This window comes from Schistocerca gregaria, chromosome 4 (assembly GCF_023897955.1).
Source record: "Schistocerca gregaria isolate iqSchGreg1 chromosome 4, iqSchGreg1.2, whole genome shotgun sequence".
In the NCBI taxonomy this organism is placed as follows: Eukaryota; Metazoa; Arthropoda; class Insecta; order Orthoptera; family Acrididae; genus Schistocerca; species Schistocerca gregaria.
This window is the reverse complement of record NC_064923.1, coordinates 434,447,969-434,467,919: the sequence shown is the minus strand read 5'-3', so window position 1 is coordinate 434,467,919 and position 19,951 is coordinate 434,447,969. Positions and strand designations below refer to the sequence as shown.

The window sequence follows — 19,951 nt, the reverse complement described above, 5'->3', positions numbered from 1 at the left end:
ATACAAAAATATCAACAGAGGGCTGTACCAAAGCGTCGAGAAACAGGCTACTTAAAAACATTAAGTCACGGATCGACTCACATTGACAGAAATACGGAGTCATACAATGTCGTATCTACATCCTAGTAGTTTTATTTGTTCAGGCATTAGGCCATGGATTTAGGCATTTTTCTACTATGGGAGACATACTTGCAGGCTTCTAATGAGAGTAAAAAAGTTAAAATTTGATTCCAATGGTTAGCATTCCTAATCAGAGGCATTCCTGTTTGTAACCCATATAGATCCCTGAAAAATTTCATTTATTTCAAATTTGAAAGCAGCAATGTTATTTGTCATATTTTATTAAAAAACAAAATGGAATTTGATATGAGTTTAGTTTTTAGGAATAAAAATCACTATCTAAAACTTTAAAATTTTATTTATTTTTTCATTTGCCTATTGTACACAGATATTTACCACAAAAATAGAAAACTTTTGAACATAATTTAATAAGCATAAATTGTACAATCTCAAAATGAGTTAAAAATAGTTGGACGTATGTTTTCATGTTCTGTACAATAAATATTTATCCTGAATATGACCTTGCACATTTAATTACAAAATTGTTCCTGAAATGATATGTATCGTTTCTGCATTGTTATGCATTTGTTGTGTCATTTAAACACAAACCCTCAACAAAGGGCAATGAGATCATTAAAATGACTAAAGTGGATGTCATTTCATCTAAAAGTCCAGCAAAAAATAATATTACATTTATTCCATTTATAGAATACTGAGTGCATTTGGTTACTGGAACTGTGGCAGGAAACAGGAAATGTGTTGTCAATTTCATTGTGCATGCATGGTTCTACAACATTTAAAATTTTCAAGGGATCTATTTAACCTATATTTTTCTGTCAATGCACAGTGAAATTTTCCACATTCCATAATTTAAGCTGTCACATTGAAGATGTAATGGAAGAAGTCACATTTAACAATGTTCATCTAAACTGTCAGTCCTTTCTCAGTTTTATTTACACAATTAGCAGCTAAAACATTTACACATATAACACAACACTTACAAATGTTACAAATACTGATTTGTTTGGTACGCAGTGGTACATTGTTTGGTTGCTCTTTAACCTTTAAGCCCAGCTGGCCTGTTCTGGAATAAAATTTCAACAATGCTTTCATCTGCTAAAGTTGATATATCACCAATGTCTCTGTCATTTTGTGCAATTTTTCTTAGTACCCTCCTCATTATCTTTCCGGAACGGGTTTTAGGCAATGCTGGGGCATACTGAATAACTTCTGGTGCTGCAAATGGTCCAATTTTCTCACGAACTGGAATAGAGAAGAAAAAAGCTGCAGGTTCTCAGAAATTTAGTGTGTGTAGAAAAATAAAATATATGTAAATTAAAATTATGTAATCCAGAAAATAATGGAAAGAATGAAGGAAACAACTCTGTACATTTTAGACACTGCAAAATCAAAAGAAAAACAAAACTGGAAAACTGCTTGGCAGATGTATGTTTACTGTCAGTCTTAGCTCTGAAGGACAACACATGTTGAAGCCTCAATCTTTATGTACCTTTGAGCTCAGACAACTGTACAGAAAGTTTTGACCTTTACTCTTTCCTTCTTTTCCCAACAAGGACCTTCCATTACCATTGTAATTTAGAATATTTGCAACAATTATTTTGTGATGAAGTACCATCCACAGGGTGTATACGGGGACAAGGAAAAAAATATACCTGATTTCCCTGTTAAAAGTACACTTTCTCCTCAGTGAAAGTGCACATTTTCCCCATTTAAGTGACAGTAAACTTTCCCTCAGAAATGTTAAACTTATCAATCTTTGAATGGTTCAGGTTTTACTGACCGGCTTAGAACTTCGGGTACTTTAGAAAATGAACCCACCGGGAAAAAAACCCGTGTGTTTTGGGACAAGCTTCTATGTGCAGCAACATGTACACTGCCTATTTTTGTATTACGAAAGTATAGATTCGAGTTCCATCAATCACAGCACTTAGTGAAATCGATATTGTGATGCATTTGTATGCCAGTCATAGCTCTTATCGCGTGATCTTGCCAGCCGATGACAGCAGATCTTCAGCGAACAGGGCACGTATTGTAGTCGGCCAAGGGCAACATCACTGTTTTTTTTTGTGGTTTTAGGGCACACAACTACAATGGTCATTAGCGCCCTGACTAATTTAGGAATGTACCGCGAGGCACAAGGTTAAAACAGCAACTAAAAGGGTCAACACTATAAAAGACGTATTAACAGGCATAGGATTGAAAAACTACAGCATAATCAAACGTCCTTAGACAGGTGTGTCAAGTTGATAAAACGAAGTACACGAGCAGCAGCTCCTGGGTCATCCGCTAAAATGGCATCCAGAGTACATGGCAGGCCAAGATCAAGACGCAGCATAGTAAAATCCGGACAGGACGTTAAAATGTGGCAGACCGTCAGCAATTGCCCACATGGACAGAACGGCACCGGTGCTGCCGTCAGCAGATGGCGATGGCTGAACTGGCAGTGTCCAATTCGTAGCCGGGCCAAAACAACCTCCTCCCGCCGAGAAGGACGTGAGGACGACGTCCAAGCTGCGGAAGAGGTTTCAAGGCCCGAAGCTTGTTGTCCGTAAGTGCAGCCCAATCGGCATGCCACAGCGATAAAATGCGCCGACAAATGACCGTGCTACAATCTGATGAAGGGACACAACAAGAAGCCGTCCGAGGCTGGAGGACCGCAGCCTTGGCCGCGGCATCTGCAGCTTCGTTCCCAGGGATACCGACATTGCCAGGAACCCACATAAAGCTAACTGGAGACCCGTCGTCCACCAGCTGCTGAAGAGAGCGTTGGATCCGGTGCACCAAAGGGTGAACTGGATACGGATAACTGAGGCTCTGGATGGTGTTCAGAGAATCGGAGCAAATGACATAAGCAGAATGTCTGTGGCGGCAGACAAAGAACGGCCTGGTAGAGGGCAAAGAGCTCAGCTGTGAAGACCTAACAATGGCCATGTAGTCGGTATTTGAAACTTTGTGCCCCGACAATGAAAGAACACCCGACCCCGTCATTGGTCTTAGAGCCATCTGTATAAATGAAAGTCATATTAATGAACTTCAAGCGAAGTTCGACAAAACGGGAGTGGTATACTGAACCGGGGGTAACCTCCTTTGGGAGCGAGCGGAGGTCAAGGTGAATGCGAACCTGAGCCTGGAGCCAAGGTGGCGTGTGGCTCTCGCCCACTCTAAAGGTTGCAGTGAGTGAAACATGAAGGAGTTGAAGGAGGCGAACTCCAGGGGGTAGCAGAGCAGAGACATACAACCCGTATTGACGGTCAAGAGAGTCGTCAAAAAAAGGAACGATACGATGGGTGGTCAGGCATTGACAGTAGCCGACAGGCCTAACGACAAAGCAGTATATCGCGACGGTAGGTGAGTGGCAATACACCGGCTTCAGCATGAAGACTCGACGGGACTAGTATAAAACGCTCCGATCGCAAGCCGTAAACCCCGATGTTGTATGGAGTTGAGGCGGCGTAAGATGCACGGCCGTGCAGAGGAGTATACAAAGCACTCATAATCCAGCATGGAGCAGACGATCGACCGACCGATACAGGCGAAGTAGGACGCTTCGATCCACTCCCCATGACATGTCACTTAGAACATGGAGGACATTTAGAGAACGGGTACAACGGGCAGCCAAATATGACATGTGGAGACCAACTAAGTTTCCTGTCAAATGTAAGACCTAAAAATTTTGTTGTCTCCATGAATGGGAGAGCAACGGGGCCGAGTCATAAGGACAGTAGGAGAAAATCTTTGTAGCGCCAGAAGTGAACACAGACTGTTTTCTCGGAAGAAAAATGGAAGCCATTGGCGACACTCCAGAAGTAAAGACGGTCAAGAGAACACTGAAGACAGTGCTCCAGGAAACATGTACACTGCGTGCTGCAATAGATGGCAAAATCGTCCACGAAAAGTGATCCTGATACATCATCTGGGAGGCAATCTATTATTGGATTGATCGCTATGGCAAAGAGAGCGACGCTCAAAACGGAGCCCTGTGGCACCCCATTCTCCTGGCGAAAGGTTTCTGACAGGACAGAACCCACACGTACCCTGAACTGTCGATCCATTAAAAAGGAACTAATAAAAAGAGGGAGGCGACCGCCAAAGCCCCATGTATGTATGGTGCGGAGAATGCCCGCCCTCCAACAGGTGTCGTAAGCCTTCTCCAAATCAAAGAATACAGCTGCAGTCGGGCACTTCCGCAAGAAGTTATTCATAATGAAGGTCGACAAGGTAACCAGATGGTCAACAGCAGAGCGGCGCCTACGAAATCCACATTGTACATTGGTAAGTAGGCGTCAAGATTCGAGCAGCCAAACCAAACGAGAGTTAACCATTCGCTCCATCACCTTACAGAGACAGCTGGTAAGCGAGATGGGTCGATAACTGGAAGGCAAGTGCTTGTCCTTCCCTGGCTTAGGAATCTGTACAACAATAGACTCGCGCCAGCATGCGGGAACATGTCCCTCAATCCAGATGCGATTGTAAGTACGAAGAAGGAAACCTTTACCCACAGGAGAAAGGTTCTTCAGCATCTGAATATGAATAGAATCAGGCCCCGGGGCGGAGGACTGTGACCGGGCAAGCGCATTTTCGAGTTCCCCCATGGTGAATGGGACATTGTAGTTTTCACAATTTGAGGAGTGGAAATTAGGTGGCCGAGCCTCCTCTGCCTGTTTTCGGGGGAGGAAGGCAGGGGGGTAATGAGTGGAGCACGAAATCTCTGTGAAAAAGTGGCCAAAGGCATTGGAGACATCCTCAGGGGACACAAGGACGTCATTCGCGACCGTCAAGCCAGAAACGGGTGAGTGGACCTTAGTGCCAGATAGCCGGCGCAGGCTACCCCAGACAACAGAAGGAGTAAAACTGTTGAAGGTGCTTGTGAAAGCAGCCCAGCTGGCTTTCTTGCTTTCTTTAAAAATACGACGATACTGCGCACGTAATCATTTATAATTGATACAATTCGCCACTGTAGGGTGGCGTTTAAAGGTGCGTAAAGCACGTCGACGAGAACGTAAGGCGTCTCTACATGCTGCGGTCCACCAGGGGACCGGTACGCGGTGTGGAGAAGAAGTAGTGTGAGGGATGGAATATTCAGCAGCAGTGAGAATGACTTCCATGAGGTGGGCGGCCTGACTATCACAGCTTGTGAAGGTTTGATCCCGAAAGGTCGCCCTGGAAGAGAAGAGCCCCCAGTCTGCTTTGGAGATGTTCCAACTAGTTGAGCACAGAGAGGGGGGTATGATGCAGGAGATGGATAACACACGGGAAGTGGTCGCTCGAATATGTATCAGAAAGCGCATACCACTCAAACCGGCGTGCAAGTTGGGTAGTACATACAGAGAGGTCTAAATGGGAATAGGTGTGAGGTGTCGGAAAGGAAAGTAGGGGCGCCAGTATTGAGGCAGATAAGACAGCTGGTTGAAAACGTCTGCTAACAGGGAGCCCCTCTGACAGGATGCTGGAGAGCCACAAAGAGGATGGTGAGCATTGAAGTCTCCAGTTAACAAAAATGGTGCAGGGAGCTGAGCAATAATTTGCAGCATGTCTGCCCTGGTAACGGCAGACGACGATGGAGTGTAAACGGTACAAATGGAAAATGTAAAAGTGGGTAGAGTAATGCGGACGGCAACTGCCTGCAGGCCGGTGTGCAATGTGATGGGATCATAGTAGTTATCATCCCGGACCAGCAACATACCCCTCCATGAGCCGGAATACCTGCCACAGGGGTAAGTCAAAACGCACAGTGGTGTAGTGTGCCAAGGCAATTTGATCGCATGGGCGTAGCTTCGTTTCCTGGAGGGCTACGACGAGCGGACGGTGCAAGCGGAGCAGCAATTTCAAGTCCTCTCGGTTGGAGCGAATGCTGCGAATATTCCAGTGAATAAGTGCCATCGTGAGAGGAAGAAGATGCAAGAAGGGGTCATCTTGAAGGCCGCCGAGGGCCCGGCTTCGAGCGAGCACTGCCGCCGCTAGCAGGAGGCGGACAGTCATCGTCCATTTGTTCAATAGGTTCATCGGCCATCTTGTGAAGATGGCTGGGAGGGGGAGCTTCCTCCGCTGGTGAACGGCCAGATGTTCGGCTACCAGCGGTGCGGCCAGGTGGAACGGATGACGGCCTGGGGCGGCAACCGCTGGGGGAGGAGAAATGCACCATGGCGGGGAAGGAGAACTGTGCTTCCTATGAGCCTTCTGGGAAGGTCGTTTTGTGGAAGGATTGGTCGATGGCTGAGGGTTCGAGGTACATAGAAGGTCTGCACAAGACGAATCTTTCTTGAAGGCCCGTGCTTCTGACTTTTGGGTCTTCGTCCGGGCAGAAGCTGATAAAGGTGCTTGTGTCGGAGGGGGGACGGGAGGAAGAGGAGACGTCGACTGGGCGATCTTAGCACTGGCCGAACGGACGACCATAGTGCTGAAGGTCAGATCGCATGTCTGTGTTGCCACCTCCCTGGTAGTCCGAGGAGAGGCGAGGGCAGTACTGTACTTCCTCGCTGGGAGCAACATGGGCTTCCTACTAGCTAATAGCTTGCGAGCAGCCGAGGTGGAGACTATCTTTGACCCGAATTTCTTGGATACAGCGTTCTTCCTTTTAGACGGGACAGTCACGGGAGGACGCTGCATGGTCACCGCGACAGTTCACACAACGAGGAGATGGAGGTGGACAGTCACCCTCATGGGCATCCCTGCCACAAGTCACACATGTAGCCGCATTGGAACAAGAATGGCGAGTGTGATTGAAACCCTGACACTGGTAGCAGCGCGTAGGTGTCGGGACATAGGGGCGAACAGAGAACCTCGTAGCCCGCCTTGATGCGTAACGGCAGCTGAACACTTTCAAAGGTCAAGAAAAGTGTCCGGGTCGGTACAAGGTCATTGTTTACCTTTTTCATGACCCTATGGACAGCCGTCATGCCCTGCTCAGCGAGGAAAGACTAAATCTCTTTGTCAGTCAATCCGTCTAGTGATCTAGTATAGACCACACCACGAGACGAATTCAAAGTGCGGTGAGCATCCACCTCGACAGGGAATGTGTACAGGAGTGTGGCCCGAAGCAGTTTTTGTGCCTGAAAGGCACTCTCAGTTTCTAGTAACAAGGTACCATTACGCAACCTGGTACAGGACTTGACAGATCCGGCTATGGCATCTACGCCCTTCTGGATAACGAAAGGGTTGACAGAGGAAAAATCGTTTTCGTCCTCAGATCAAGAAACTACGAGGAACTGTGGGGCAGGCGGTAGTACTTTTGTCACTGGTGGCTGGTCAAGTTTCCGTTTGTGGGCAGAAGTCGAGAGAGAAGAAGAGAAATCCATTGCGGAGGAATCCCCACGATTGCCAGCGTCTCCGATGGCGCGCTCCTTCCTTGTGGGGACCCCCCCTCAGAGGGCACTCCCGCCTTAGGTGATTGTTCACACCTCAGGTCACACCTCTTGAGAAACGGATGGAGGGACCAATCGGCATGGTCGGAAGGTGTCAGCTCAGGCAATCACCCCTCCCTGGGCCTGGCCTTTACCAGGGGGTATGTGCGTGCCTTACTTGTCTACCCAGGGCGGGGAATTACACGTTACCCTGCCACCGGCTACACGTGGGTCGGCCTTCAGGCAAGCACAGGGAGGAAGGAAGAAGAGGAAAAAGAAAGAGGGAAAGAAAGGACAGACTGTCTCAAACACCGAAGCGGAGACTAGAGAAGGAGAAGAAGGCAAGGAGAAGAATAAGACAGACAGTGAGATGGAGAAGAACAAAGAAAGGGACCAACCAAAGGAAGGAAGAAAGAAACCAGAAGTAGTGAAAAACCAAATGAACACAAATATAGGTCGTGAAACAGTCCGTCTCAGGACAGAGGCGCTAACTACCCCCCCGGACCCGCAGAGGAGGGGGGGGGGGGGGGAGGATCACTTATGACAGGTTAACACACAAATACAAAAAATTAATAGTTTAATTTAATGTACAGTTTTTTTTTGTTTTGTTTTAGGGCACAAAACTACTATGGTCATTAGTGCCTGGTCTGTGACTTAGGAAAAGGTAAAAAACCAAACTGGAAACCAGCAGCAATGGAAGCTAAACTCAAAAACGTGGGGAAACTAAAAACAGAAGGAAAGCTTAAAAAAACCACTATAGAAGGGGGCGTTGTTTGTCCCCAAAAAGAGCTTGAAATGACCGATGTCATCTCACTGATACTAATAAACTCGAGAACGCGATCGGCTGGATGTGTGTTATCTGCTAAAATGGAAGATATATCACACAACAGCTGTAGACGGGCACGTAACGGAGTAAAATAGGGGCACTCAAGTAAAACTTGTCTCACTGTCCACAGTTTGGAGCAGTCCGGACAAAGCGGGGAAATATTGCCACTTAAAAACATCTCGTCCCGATGACGAGTTCTGGAGGAAGAGGTCCAAGCACAGCAAAGAGCTTTCACATCCCACTATTTATTACTGGGAAGTGTTGACCAATGTGCGTACCATAAAAGAGCAACACGACGACATAAAACACTCCGTAGATCGGCGAAGGGAACCATGCCAACAGCAGGTTGAGGAAGAGAGACTGCAGCCTTGGCCGCTATATCAGCCGCCTTGTTTCCACAGATACCAACATGTCCTGGGAACCAGAGGAATGCCACAGACACCTCCCACGTGGAGCAAGTGGAGGCAGTCCTGAATCCAGTGGACCAGAGGGTGGACAGGGTAGATAGCTTTGAGACTGAGGAGAGAGCTGAGAGAGTGAGCAGATAACATACTGTATCCGCTGATGGCGACGGATGTATTGGACAGCCTAGAGAACAGCATAAAGCTCCGCAGTATAAACCAAACACTGGGCAGGAAGTCTAAATCGATTTGGGGCGTCACCAACAATATAGGCACTCCCAACACCAAACGATGTTTTTGAGCCATCAGTGTAAATAAATGTGGCATCCTTCATTTGTGCACAGAGAGCAGCAAATGCCCGACAATAAACAAGAAGGGGGGTGCCATCCTTAGGAAACTGACAAAGGTCACGGAGCAGGCAGGTCCGGGGCTGGAGCCATGGCGGTGCTGTACCTCAAGTTGTCAAGAAAGAAGTAGGAAAGCGGAAGGAAAGAGAATGGAGCAGTTGATGGAAGCAGATTCCTGGTGGTAGTAGGGAGGAAGGGCACTCAGCATACCCTAAATCCAAGGAGGCATCAAAAAAATGTCATGGGCCGGATTTGCAAGCATGGAAGACAGATGGCTAGTGTAATGACTAAGGACAGCTCGCCAATTGGACAGCGGAGGTTCAGCAGTCTCAGCATAAAGGCTTTCTGGAGGGCTAAAGTAAAAAGCTCCTGTCACTAAACATAATCCTCAGTGGTGGATAGAGTCGAGACGCCGAAGAATAGACGGTCAAGCAGAGGAGTAAACTATGCTTCCATAGTCCAATTTCGAGCGCACTAAGGCGCGATAGAGAGGGAGAAGGACCACTTTGTCCACTCCCCAGGAGGTACCATTCAGGGTGTTGAGGGATCACATACAGCGAGCCGAAAGATAGGAAACATGGGAGGACCAGCACAGTTTACTGTCAAACAGAAGACCAAGAATTTAGCAATGTCCGTGTATGGAAGGTTGACAGGGCCTAGATTTAAGGAAGGCGGAAGGAACTCTGACGCCAAAATTTGTCACAAACAGTCTTACTGGGAGAAAAGCGGAAGCCGGTTTCTATGCTCCACGAGTGGAGGTGATCGAGACATCCTTTAAGACATAATTCAAGAAGGCTGGTCTGTAGAGAGCTGTAGTAGATCGCAAAACAGTCCACAAAGAGGGACCTCGAGACATTGGGAAGGAGACAATCCATAATTGGATTTATGGCAATGGCAAACAGTACAATACTTAGCATGGAGCCCTGGGGTACGCTGTTTTCTTGGGAGAAAATAGTGTTCACCTGCACTTTAAATGCGCTCTGCCATAAATTCACGAAGAAAAAGGGGCAGCTGACCTCAAAATCCTCAAGAGAACAGTGGGCAGAGGATGCCTGTCTTCCAACAGGTATCATATGCTCTCTCCAGATCAAAAAATATTGCTACTGTTAGGCATTTCCGGAGAAAATTGTTCATGATATAAGTGGAGAGAGCAAAAAGATGGTCAACGGCAGAACGATGCTTTCGGAAACCGCATTGGGCAGGTGGTTTACGACTTCGGGACACCAGCCACAAGGCTAAATGGCAATTCACCATATGCTCCAAAACCCTACATACACTACTCGTGATAGAAATGGCGCAACAGCTAGAGGGGAGATGTTTGTCCTTTCCAGGTTTCGGAACAGGAATGACGATAGCTTCCCGCAATCTTCTGGGAAAAGTACTGTGGGTCCAAATTCGATTATAAAGGCAAAGGAGGTAGTGCAGACTATGGTATGATAAATGCAGCAACATTTGGATGTGGATATCATCCAGTCCTGGGGCAGATGAGTGAGAAGAAGAGGGTGCGTGTTGGAGTTCTCGCATGGAGAAAACAGTATTATAGCTTTTGCGATTTTGAGAGGAGAAAGCTAGAGGTCACACTTCCGCTGCATGTTTCTTCGGGAGAAAAGCTGGCGGGTAATTTGAAGAGCTCGAAATCTCAGCAATGAACCAACGAGTTAGAAATTGCAATGGGGTTCACTAAGGTATCATGCGCGACAGTGAGCCCAGAGACCGGGAAGAAACTAGGCATGCCAGATAACCGTCAAATCAGACTCAACTTCCAAGGAAGGAGTGAAGGTGTTAAATGAGCTAGTAAAGAAGTCCCACCTTGCCTTCTTGTTATCGTAGAAGATGCGATGGCATGTCACATGGAACTGCTTATAGCAGATACAGTTGGCCAAAGTAGGATGGCAGTGGAAAACCCAAAGAGCACGTCACCGCTCACATATTGCGTCACAGCATGCCTCGTTCCACCAAGGAATTGTGGGGCACTGGGGCAAATAGGAGGTGCGACGTATTGAACGTTCCACAGCTGTAAGAATAACTTCTTTAATATGATTGTCACTTTCCTATCGTCAACGATGAGGTCAATCATCGAATGTTGCTAGAGATGAAAAAAGTGTCCAATCGGATTGGGCAAACTTCCAGCATCTTGGGTGCATATATGGCAGTTGTGGCTGCAATCTAAGGACATATGGAAAGTGGTCAGTCGAGTGTGTATGAGCAAGAGTGAACCATTCAAAGCACTGAGCTAGTGGAAAAGTACCAACAAAAAGGTCCAAATGAGAGAAATTTGTCATGGAAGCAGACAAAACTGTAGGGTCCCCAGTGTAGAGGCAAACAAGATCTGCTTGGTGGAAGACTTGCATCAATAGTGAGACAAGGACGCGGAGATCCCCAAAGTGGGTGGTGGGCATTGAAGTCCCCAACTAGCAAATAAGGAGGCGGAAGCTGACCACGAAGATGGAGATCAACTGTTGCCATTGGTGTGGATGATGGAATGTGTGCAGTACAAAGAGAGAAGGTGTATCCAGAAAGGAAAAGATGGGACAGCTACAGCTTGGAAGGAACTGTTTAAGGGAACTGGGTGATAATGGACAGTATCATGGAGAAGACTCACGAGTCCCATGTGCCGGAGTGCCATCAACAGAGGGGAGATCAGATCGGACTGACTGAAAATGAGGCAAAAAAAAAAAAAAATTGATCGTGGTGCTGCAGCTTTGTTTCCTGAAGACAGAAAATGACCAGCAAGTAGGGTCGTAAGAGGATCGACAATTCATCCCGATTGGCTCAAATGTCACAGACATTCCAATGGATAATGGACATAGGGTGGACAGAAAAGGGAAGAATGTGACCAAGGTTGCTCTTAATGATTGCTCAGGGCTGGTGGCCGACAGTGTGGATTGGCATTCAGCTGAAGGCAGAAGATCATGATCCATAGGTTGTTCAGGAGCAGCTCCTGCCATCAGCCGGGCCAGTTGATCGGCTCCCAGCAGTGAGCCTTGGCGACACTGAAGACAGTCAAGGGCAGTTACCACCAGGTGGTGCTGTAGATGAGACGCCGTGGTGGAGGAGAGGAACTGGGTTTCTTATTAGCCTTCTTGAGATGAGGAAGGAATAAACGGTTGTGAAGTCTGTGTACATAAAAAATCTTCATGAATAGCCTCTTTTTTTGGAAGTCAGGGTGACTGATTTTGGGGCTCATGATTTAGCAGAACCCAATGAAGGGTGAGCCATAGAGTGAGCAGGTGATAGTGGGGAGGTTAAACAGGCGATCTTTTGCACTGGCCAATCTGACGACCATGGCACTAAAGGTGAGATCCCAAGTCTGCACGGCTGCCTCCTTTGTAGGCCGAGGAGAGGCAAGGACAGTGCTGTATTTAACTGCGTTAGGCACAGTGGTCTTTCAACTGGCGAATAACTTTCGAGCAGCAAAGGTCGACACCTCTTCCTTCATTCTGATTTCCTGAATGAGCCGTTCATCTTTGAAAATGGGGCAATCTCTAGAGGAAGCAGTGTGGTCACCCATACAGTTGATGCAACGAGGGGATGGAGGTGGACAAGCACCCTCATGGGCATCCTTGCCACACTTAACGCATTTGGCCGGATTGGAACATGACTGGCTGGTACGACTGAACCGCTGACACCAATAGGGGCATATGGAAATTCTCTCCTAACCCGCTTTTATGTTCGATGAAGTTGAACTCTGTCAAATGTCAAGAAGACAGTACGGGTTGGAACCAAGTCCTTGTCAACCCTTTCCATGACTATAAACAACCGTTATACCCTGGTCAGACAGGTAGTTTTGAATTTCCTCGTCGGACAATCCGTCGAGGGAGCGTGTGTAAACCACCCCACGTGATGAATTTAAAGTGCGGTGCGCTTCCACTCTAACAGGGAAGGTGTGTAGCAGTGAAGTACGCAGCAATTTTTGTGCCTGGAGGGCACTGACTGTTTCTAACACAAAGGTGCCATTTCGTAATCAGGAACAATATTTACAGGACCTGCAATTGCTTCGACACCTTTCTGGATAATGAAAGAATTGACTGTGGAGAAGTCGATACCTTCATCCGACCGAGATACAACAAGGATCTGTGGCACTGATGGAATAATTGTCCATGGCTGAGACTTGTTTAACTTTCACTTGCGAGCAGACATAGTAGATGATGATGAAACCATTGCAGAAGAATCCCCATGATTACCGTCATCTTCGGTTGCGTGCTTCTTCCTTGTGGGGGGGGGGGGGGGGGGTCTCTCTGAGGGTACTCCTGCTTTAGGCGATAGGTCACACCTCAAGTCACGCCTCCCGAGCATTGGACAGAGGGACCAAACGGCACTTTCGTAAGGTACCAGCTCTGGTAATTACCCCTCCCTGGGCCTGGTCATTACCAGGGGTATGTACGTGTTCTACCTGACTACCCAGGGCAGGGAATTACGTGTTACCCCATCACCGGCTATGCGTGGGAATGCGTGGGTCGGCCTTCAGACATGCTCAGGGAGGAAAAAAAAAAAAAAAAAAAAAAAAAAAAAAAAAAAAAAAAAAAAAAAAAAAAAAAAAAAAAAAAAAAAAAAAAAAAAAAAAAAAAGAGAGAGAGAGAGAGAGAGAGAGAGAGAGAGAAAAGAGAAAGAGAGAAAGGGAGGAACAAGGAAGAGGAAAGAAAAGAAGAGAGGTCTCAAAAGAGGGTAAAGAGGAGAGGTAAGGAAAAGGACAGATACTTGCCAGCACAAAAAGTGAAGAGGAGAGGAGAGGAGAGGAGAGGAGAGACTGTTTGACAGTTTCAAGCATCTGTCTTTGGATGTAGGCACTAAATATACTCCAGAGAGGGAGGAAGGGAAGGGAAGGGAAGAGGCGGAGATGGGTTGGTTGGCGAAGGATGTGGAAAAGGAAGGTGTGCAGCCCGGAAAGGAAAGAGGGCCACATTAGCTATGGGTCCCGTGCTCGCTATGCATGTATCCACAGAGTTGTGGACCCCCTGGGGGTGAAATGTACATAGCGTAGCTACAAGAAAAGCGAAGCTTTCATGTATAGTATTTGTCTTCTTTGTGTGTGTTACACTTTAAGATACATCACTCAAATGTGGCAGTAAAATTTTAAATAATAATGCAATTGTCTGTTCTTCAAAGTGTTAAGCTTTAAAAAAGAGTAACATACTGTGATGTGGGAAATTCAAAGTACATTCTCATACGGTACGTAACAATTCACTTTGCATAAAATTAAATTTACTCTGAAAGTAATGCTTTTCAAACCACGATTCACAATATTTTCCCGCAACCTGTTAGAATTTGTTTCACAAATCATCAGACATCAGAAAACATATGTTACTGCTATGCGCAACTACGATGACATAGGAAGCTCATATGTTCGTATGTATATAGCATTTACACATGTTGCTTAGCATTAAGAGATCTTACATTATGTCATAAACGAAACAGGGCATCATATGATACTCCAAAAACATTAGAATTTTATAAATAATACTAAAATATATAATTAGGCTTAAAGTGTGCCCAGATTCACAAAGATGTATGCCCCAACCTGATACAAAGTTTTCGCGATGCAAGTTTCCTTGGAGTACCAGTACTGTACTATTTCATGTTTGGTTCTTTATTATGGCGTAATGGCATATGTGCATGAAAATGGAAACGTGCATTTGAAATTTAGCAAACAGTTGAAACTAGCCAGTGGTGTGGAATGAAACTTCGTTTCAAATTTACTGCCTCTGCAAAAAAGACTAATAAAAGGCAAATTTCTTTAGCAGATCGACAAAAATAACTTCATTATTCTGCAAGGTGATTAATGCTTAACTGCCAAAAACATGGAAATAAAATAAAATAATAAAACTGAAATAACCTATTTTAGCCTTCTGTAATTATGTGACTTGTTAGCTCCCAGCCACAGAATTATATTTTGTTTTCATTTAACACAATAGCTGTAAATAAATAGCAAAAAATCACTTAAAGTGGGAGACTATTCCCCCTCCCCACTACAACTCAGACTTCTCTGCAAATGTCGGAGTCTATCTGCCTGCATTCGCCAGAAAAAATTTTCCGGGTAGCATCTGGCTGCGTGTCGGTTGTGCTTATACAGCTAACATTCTTAACAGTCAGTCATACTTCAAGTAGGCAGAAGCAGTAGAAGGTACTGCTCATACACAATTCAACAGTGCACGCGCAAGAGCCCGCTAGCAACTCTTCAAATGAACCTGATGTGAACAGTTGTGACGTCATGGTCATCAGAAGCAGTTTTTGTTATGAACAACTGCATAGTCTTCATCCTATAGCCTTTGACATGTTTCACTGTGTTTTGTTGTTGTAAATGGTGCATTTCCTTTACAACTTAAGTTTTATTAATTTTTTTGTCTCTTATGCTTTATGGCAGCAGTATTGTTCTGCAGTGGCAGGATACAGTAAAATTCTTTGTCAACATGTTCGTTCTTACAAGTCAAATTGCACAAATTTAACTGAAAACTAAAACAATGAAAAATTCCTGGAATTCTAAAAAAATTCCGGGGTTTTTCCCAGTTGTCCCAGTGCATATACACCCTGCATTCACACATGAATTTAGATGCAATAGATATACCAAGTTTCCAATGTTAAACAATCTAAAAATCCACGATGGAATAATGACAATATTATGGAAAGGATGGATTTCTGTTCACCATATAGAGCAGATGAGTCGCAAATGGGCACAATCTGCAACTCAACAGCTCTGCTATGTGGAGCAGCTTTCAAATGTTAATTACACTCGTGATTTTGTGTTTATTTCCATGATTAAATAATACCAGTACATTAAAGAATATGGCAATATTCATACCTTTCCGTTTCAAATCATCAACAAGCTTTTTCGAAAATTCTGCTCCCTCGACGGGAGTCACAAAGCAGTATAAGCACTCTCCTTTAACAGGATGTGCCTGTGACACTACTGCAGCTTCCGCAACTGATGCGTGCTCTACAAGAGCAGATTCCACTTCAGCTGTACTAAGTAAATGCCCAGAGACATTTAGCATGTCATCTACACGCCCTGTTATCCAGAGGTATCCATCTTTGTCTCTTCTTGCTCCTAAATTCAGAATATTAAGAAATATAATTAAGAAATTCTTGTATCAATTTAAAAATAAATTCTATTTACTACTGAAACTAGTATTATTCTGAATTGCATAACAAACTGAATTAGATAGGTTATTTAATGTTATTATCCATGAAAAGTACTGTGCCAAAATGATTTTTTTTTAGAAAGCATTCAGTCACCAGGGGACAAATATACTATGAGGGTTGCCCTGAAAGCAATGCACCACATTTTTCTTCAACAATTCTTTATTGAACATCATGAGAATTACACACACAAAAGAATGCTGTTTTATGTTCTACGACTTTCCTCCAGCATGAAACAAGGGTGTGCTTAAAATGTCTTCCACGAATGGCATCCTCTAATGGACCAAACGAGTGGAAGTCCGAGGGGGCTAGGTCAGGTGTGACAGCTGTGGATGGTCTCGACGACTGCTGCAAATTGTGGAGTTTAGCCAGCAATGGAGTATACTGCTGTAGACAGATCCTCCATAGACTATGCACAAGCACTTGTGAATATTTTCCACAGTTTCTTTCTCTGCAGTGACAAATTCAATGGTGGCACATAGCTTTTAACATACATCACCTGCAGACACCCTTTTGAAACTATCCTGCAGCTACTGTATCTGTAGTAATGGAAACAGTGCGCTCACTAAGAGTTCATATAATACATACGTAACTTTTCACATTCACAGCATTGTTTTTGGCTAAGGAAAAAAATGGTGCATTACTTTCTGGGCAACCCTCATACACAGGCAAGCAAATTAGGAACCAGAGTATTTACATTGGAATTATTGTGTATGTAAAGAACATTGCATTACAGAGTGCAGAAGGTTACTGATAAGGAAAAGACAGGGTGTTTGTGCGTACACACTTATCTAAATCTATCAAAACAATGATGTCACTGACCAATAATTAGAGCCTAGGTTAAACCAAAAATTGCACTTTCATTCTAATATACTTATATAAGCAACATTTTTCATTGTGTTACTCTGAAACTTCAGGGTGGACTGTTGCCACCAGTTCACTAACTTTTTACAGATACTATAATTACATTTTCTTCTAAAATCTCTACAATCTCTTCCTCACAATGGACTGAAGGTGAAGAACTAGCCAATTCACACTAACTTGAATTTAATAATTACATCATCTCTCTTACACAAATGCTACAGTTGGACACACAATTAGGTTTCCCTAGATGTCAGCACTACTCAGCATTGATGCTTAACACAGTCAGATTTGAGAATGGAGCTTGTGACAGCTATGAAGAAACTTGTCTAATGAGGTTCGACATTCGAGTGGAAAACAAAATTCACAATATCTAACACCACTCACCATTGGAGTGGTGAATGTCAACAGGTGAGAAACTGAACAATGAATTTCAGTGTTTAAGACCATCATTTATAACACTATGCACTCAAAACAGGGTTTAATTGGAAACATTTTGCTAGCTGAAAATTAACCGTTGATAATTACAACCTCAAAGGTTTTACCTATCACAGCTAGCAGATTACTGACAATTCCCAACATTAACAAAAAAGATGTTTTTGGAAAACATACTGAACATGTACAACTTCACTCACACATAAAAAAATGTGGTATGCACATTACTGTTTTTAAAAAGGTTGTAATAACTGAAAATCCTATTACAAGAAGTTAGAGGCATGCTCAATTGCAAAAATTTATTTATTTTATCTACATTTTCTTTGCATGGAGCCATTGTTTGTAAAAGCCATCATTACATCAGACTTAATACTATGGTTATATTTCCACTTATAAAATACACTATATTCTGTGGCTGTTGCTTCTTGTGTCTATTTTTTACATTTATCACATTACAACTGATATGCTAATGCCTCATGTTACGATCACTATCTTAAAATTTGTTGAAAGAATATAAATGTTTTTCTATTAGAAAAGTTTTTAATTTTGTTTTAAAAACATTTCCCCATGTTTTTTCTTAGAGAGTTTGGTAGCTTGTTATACCAAATCAAACCAATGATATATGGACTTCTATCAGTCATTTTTAATGTTGTTCTGCTATGGAAATAATTACACTTTGTTCTAATGTTGTGATCATTAGCATCACAGACTTTCATAGCTTCTGTTGGTTGACTTATAAAAACTACAACAATTTGAAGATGTACAGAGAATATATTTTCAGATATTTGTGTTGCACAAACACTTCACGACATGAATCTCTATGTCCCATGCCATGTACATGTCTCATTGCTCTTCCCTGTAGTAGTAATATTCTTTTTAAATGTACATCAGTTGCACAGCCCCATAGTTCAATTCCATAATTGAGAAAGGGGTAAAGTGTTCCATAATATACTAATTTCAGTGCTTGGCTAGAAACTATCTTTGCGAGCAGGCTGACGAAATATATGGCACTGAATGACTTTCCTGCATACAAAATTAATATGGTCTGTCCACCGCAAATTTTCAACACACAGACACACAGGAATTTACAGTTACCATTTTCTGTTGCAGAGATATTACACACACTACTCATATTGTTGTGGTGAGAACTGTGTTTTAAATGTCAGTAGTTGAGATTTGGTGACATTCACCTTGAGTCCCTGAAGTATTTTGTTACTTCTGTTACACCACTAGTAGCAACACATTCTAGCTCCTCATATTCACTCCCCATAGAATAAGATTGACATGTCATCTGCATAGCTTACAATATGGGAGTTAATGGTTTGTGCAATGTCATTAACCAAGAGAAAGGATCCAAGGATTGAGCCTTGTACACCTTGTAATACAGGTTCACTGGTGGACTAGGAGTTCATGATTTTATTATCTAGATTGTATGACAATTTAGTGCTTTGCTTATGATTCAGCAGGTATGTGGTTAGAAGATTCATGGCTTTACTCCCAATACTATAAGATTTTAGCTTTTTAAGAAGCACCCTATGGTTTACCATATCAAATGCTCTTGCCAGGTCCAAAAATATACCTGCAATCTGCATCTTCTGGTCCAACAGACAAATTTCATGGATGAACTGTGTAACTGCTGTAGTGGTACTTAGCTCTTTTCTGAAGCCATGCTGCGAATCTACAAGCAGTTTATGTTTTGTGAAAAAGGCACTGAGAAAGGATAATGCTTTTGAATATCTCACTAAAAGTGGGAATTAATGATGTTGGTCTATAGTTGGAGACATCTTTCTTACTTCCCTTTTTATATACTGGTTTCACTACTCATTTTTAGAACTGTGATATGTTTTCTCTAATGCTGCAATTATTCAGGTGAGTAAAAGGTTTAGAGATTTTCTTTTAAGCACGTTTTAGTAACAGCAGTGGATACGCCATCCCATCCCAATGAAATTTTTTCCTTTAGCGTGTATATTGCCATCCAAACATCCTGCTCATTCACTTCCACAAATTCAAAATCGGTACACTGGGTGAGATGGCATCAGGTCTCTACCTGTGAATCTATAATATGGGTTGACTGTTCACCAGAAATTTAGTAGTTATTTAAAATATTGCATGTAGTATCTGGGTTTTTATAATGTTACTATCATGTCTTATGCTGAGTGGTTCCATGTTCATCTTGTTGGGACCCTTTCGGTATTTGTTAATCAGCTTCCAAGATGCTTTGCGTATGTTGTCAGAATGCCCTATTGTTTTGCTATTAATCTGTTTCCTTAGGTTAACAATTTCAGTTTTAATTTCCATCCCTGGAGGATATGGCTTTAGCAGACTCAAAGCCATTATACATAACTATTGTTCATTGCTTCACTCAGTCCCCCTACAATGGAAGTAAGCCAAGATGAGGATCATTCCAAATCCTGACAAGCTGAAATTAAATTCCAAGCCACAGACTGAGCAGCCTGTGAGCTTTTGTGAATGAGTCCCAATGTTCCTATGATCTCTATCAATCTCTTTCAGACCACCTACTTCCCA

At 43.7% G+C, this 19,951-nt stretch overlaps 1 protein-coding gene across 4 annotated transcripts in view; it reads right to left on the bottom strand.

Moving 5' to 3' along the window:
* Positions 1 to 400: 400 nt before the first annotated feature.
* Positions 401 to 19,951, bottom strand: part of LOC126365769 (acetyl-coenzyme A synthetase) — a 60,709-nt gene continuing 41,158 nt past the window's right edge. For all 4 annotated transcript variants that reach the window (XM_050008291.1, XM_050008289.1, XM_050008290.1 and 1 more), the window contains exons 11-12: positions 15,792 to 16,037; positions 401 to 1,323 (exon numbers count right to left, since the gene is read on the bottom strand). In XM_050008291.1, the coding sequence (XP_049864248.1) occupies positions 1,118 to 1,323; positions 15,792 to 16,037 (452 nt within the window). In that variant the 3' untranslated portion in view covers positions 401 to 1,117. The remainder of the gene's footprint in view (positions 1,324 to 15,791; positions 16,038 to 19,951) is intronic.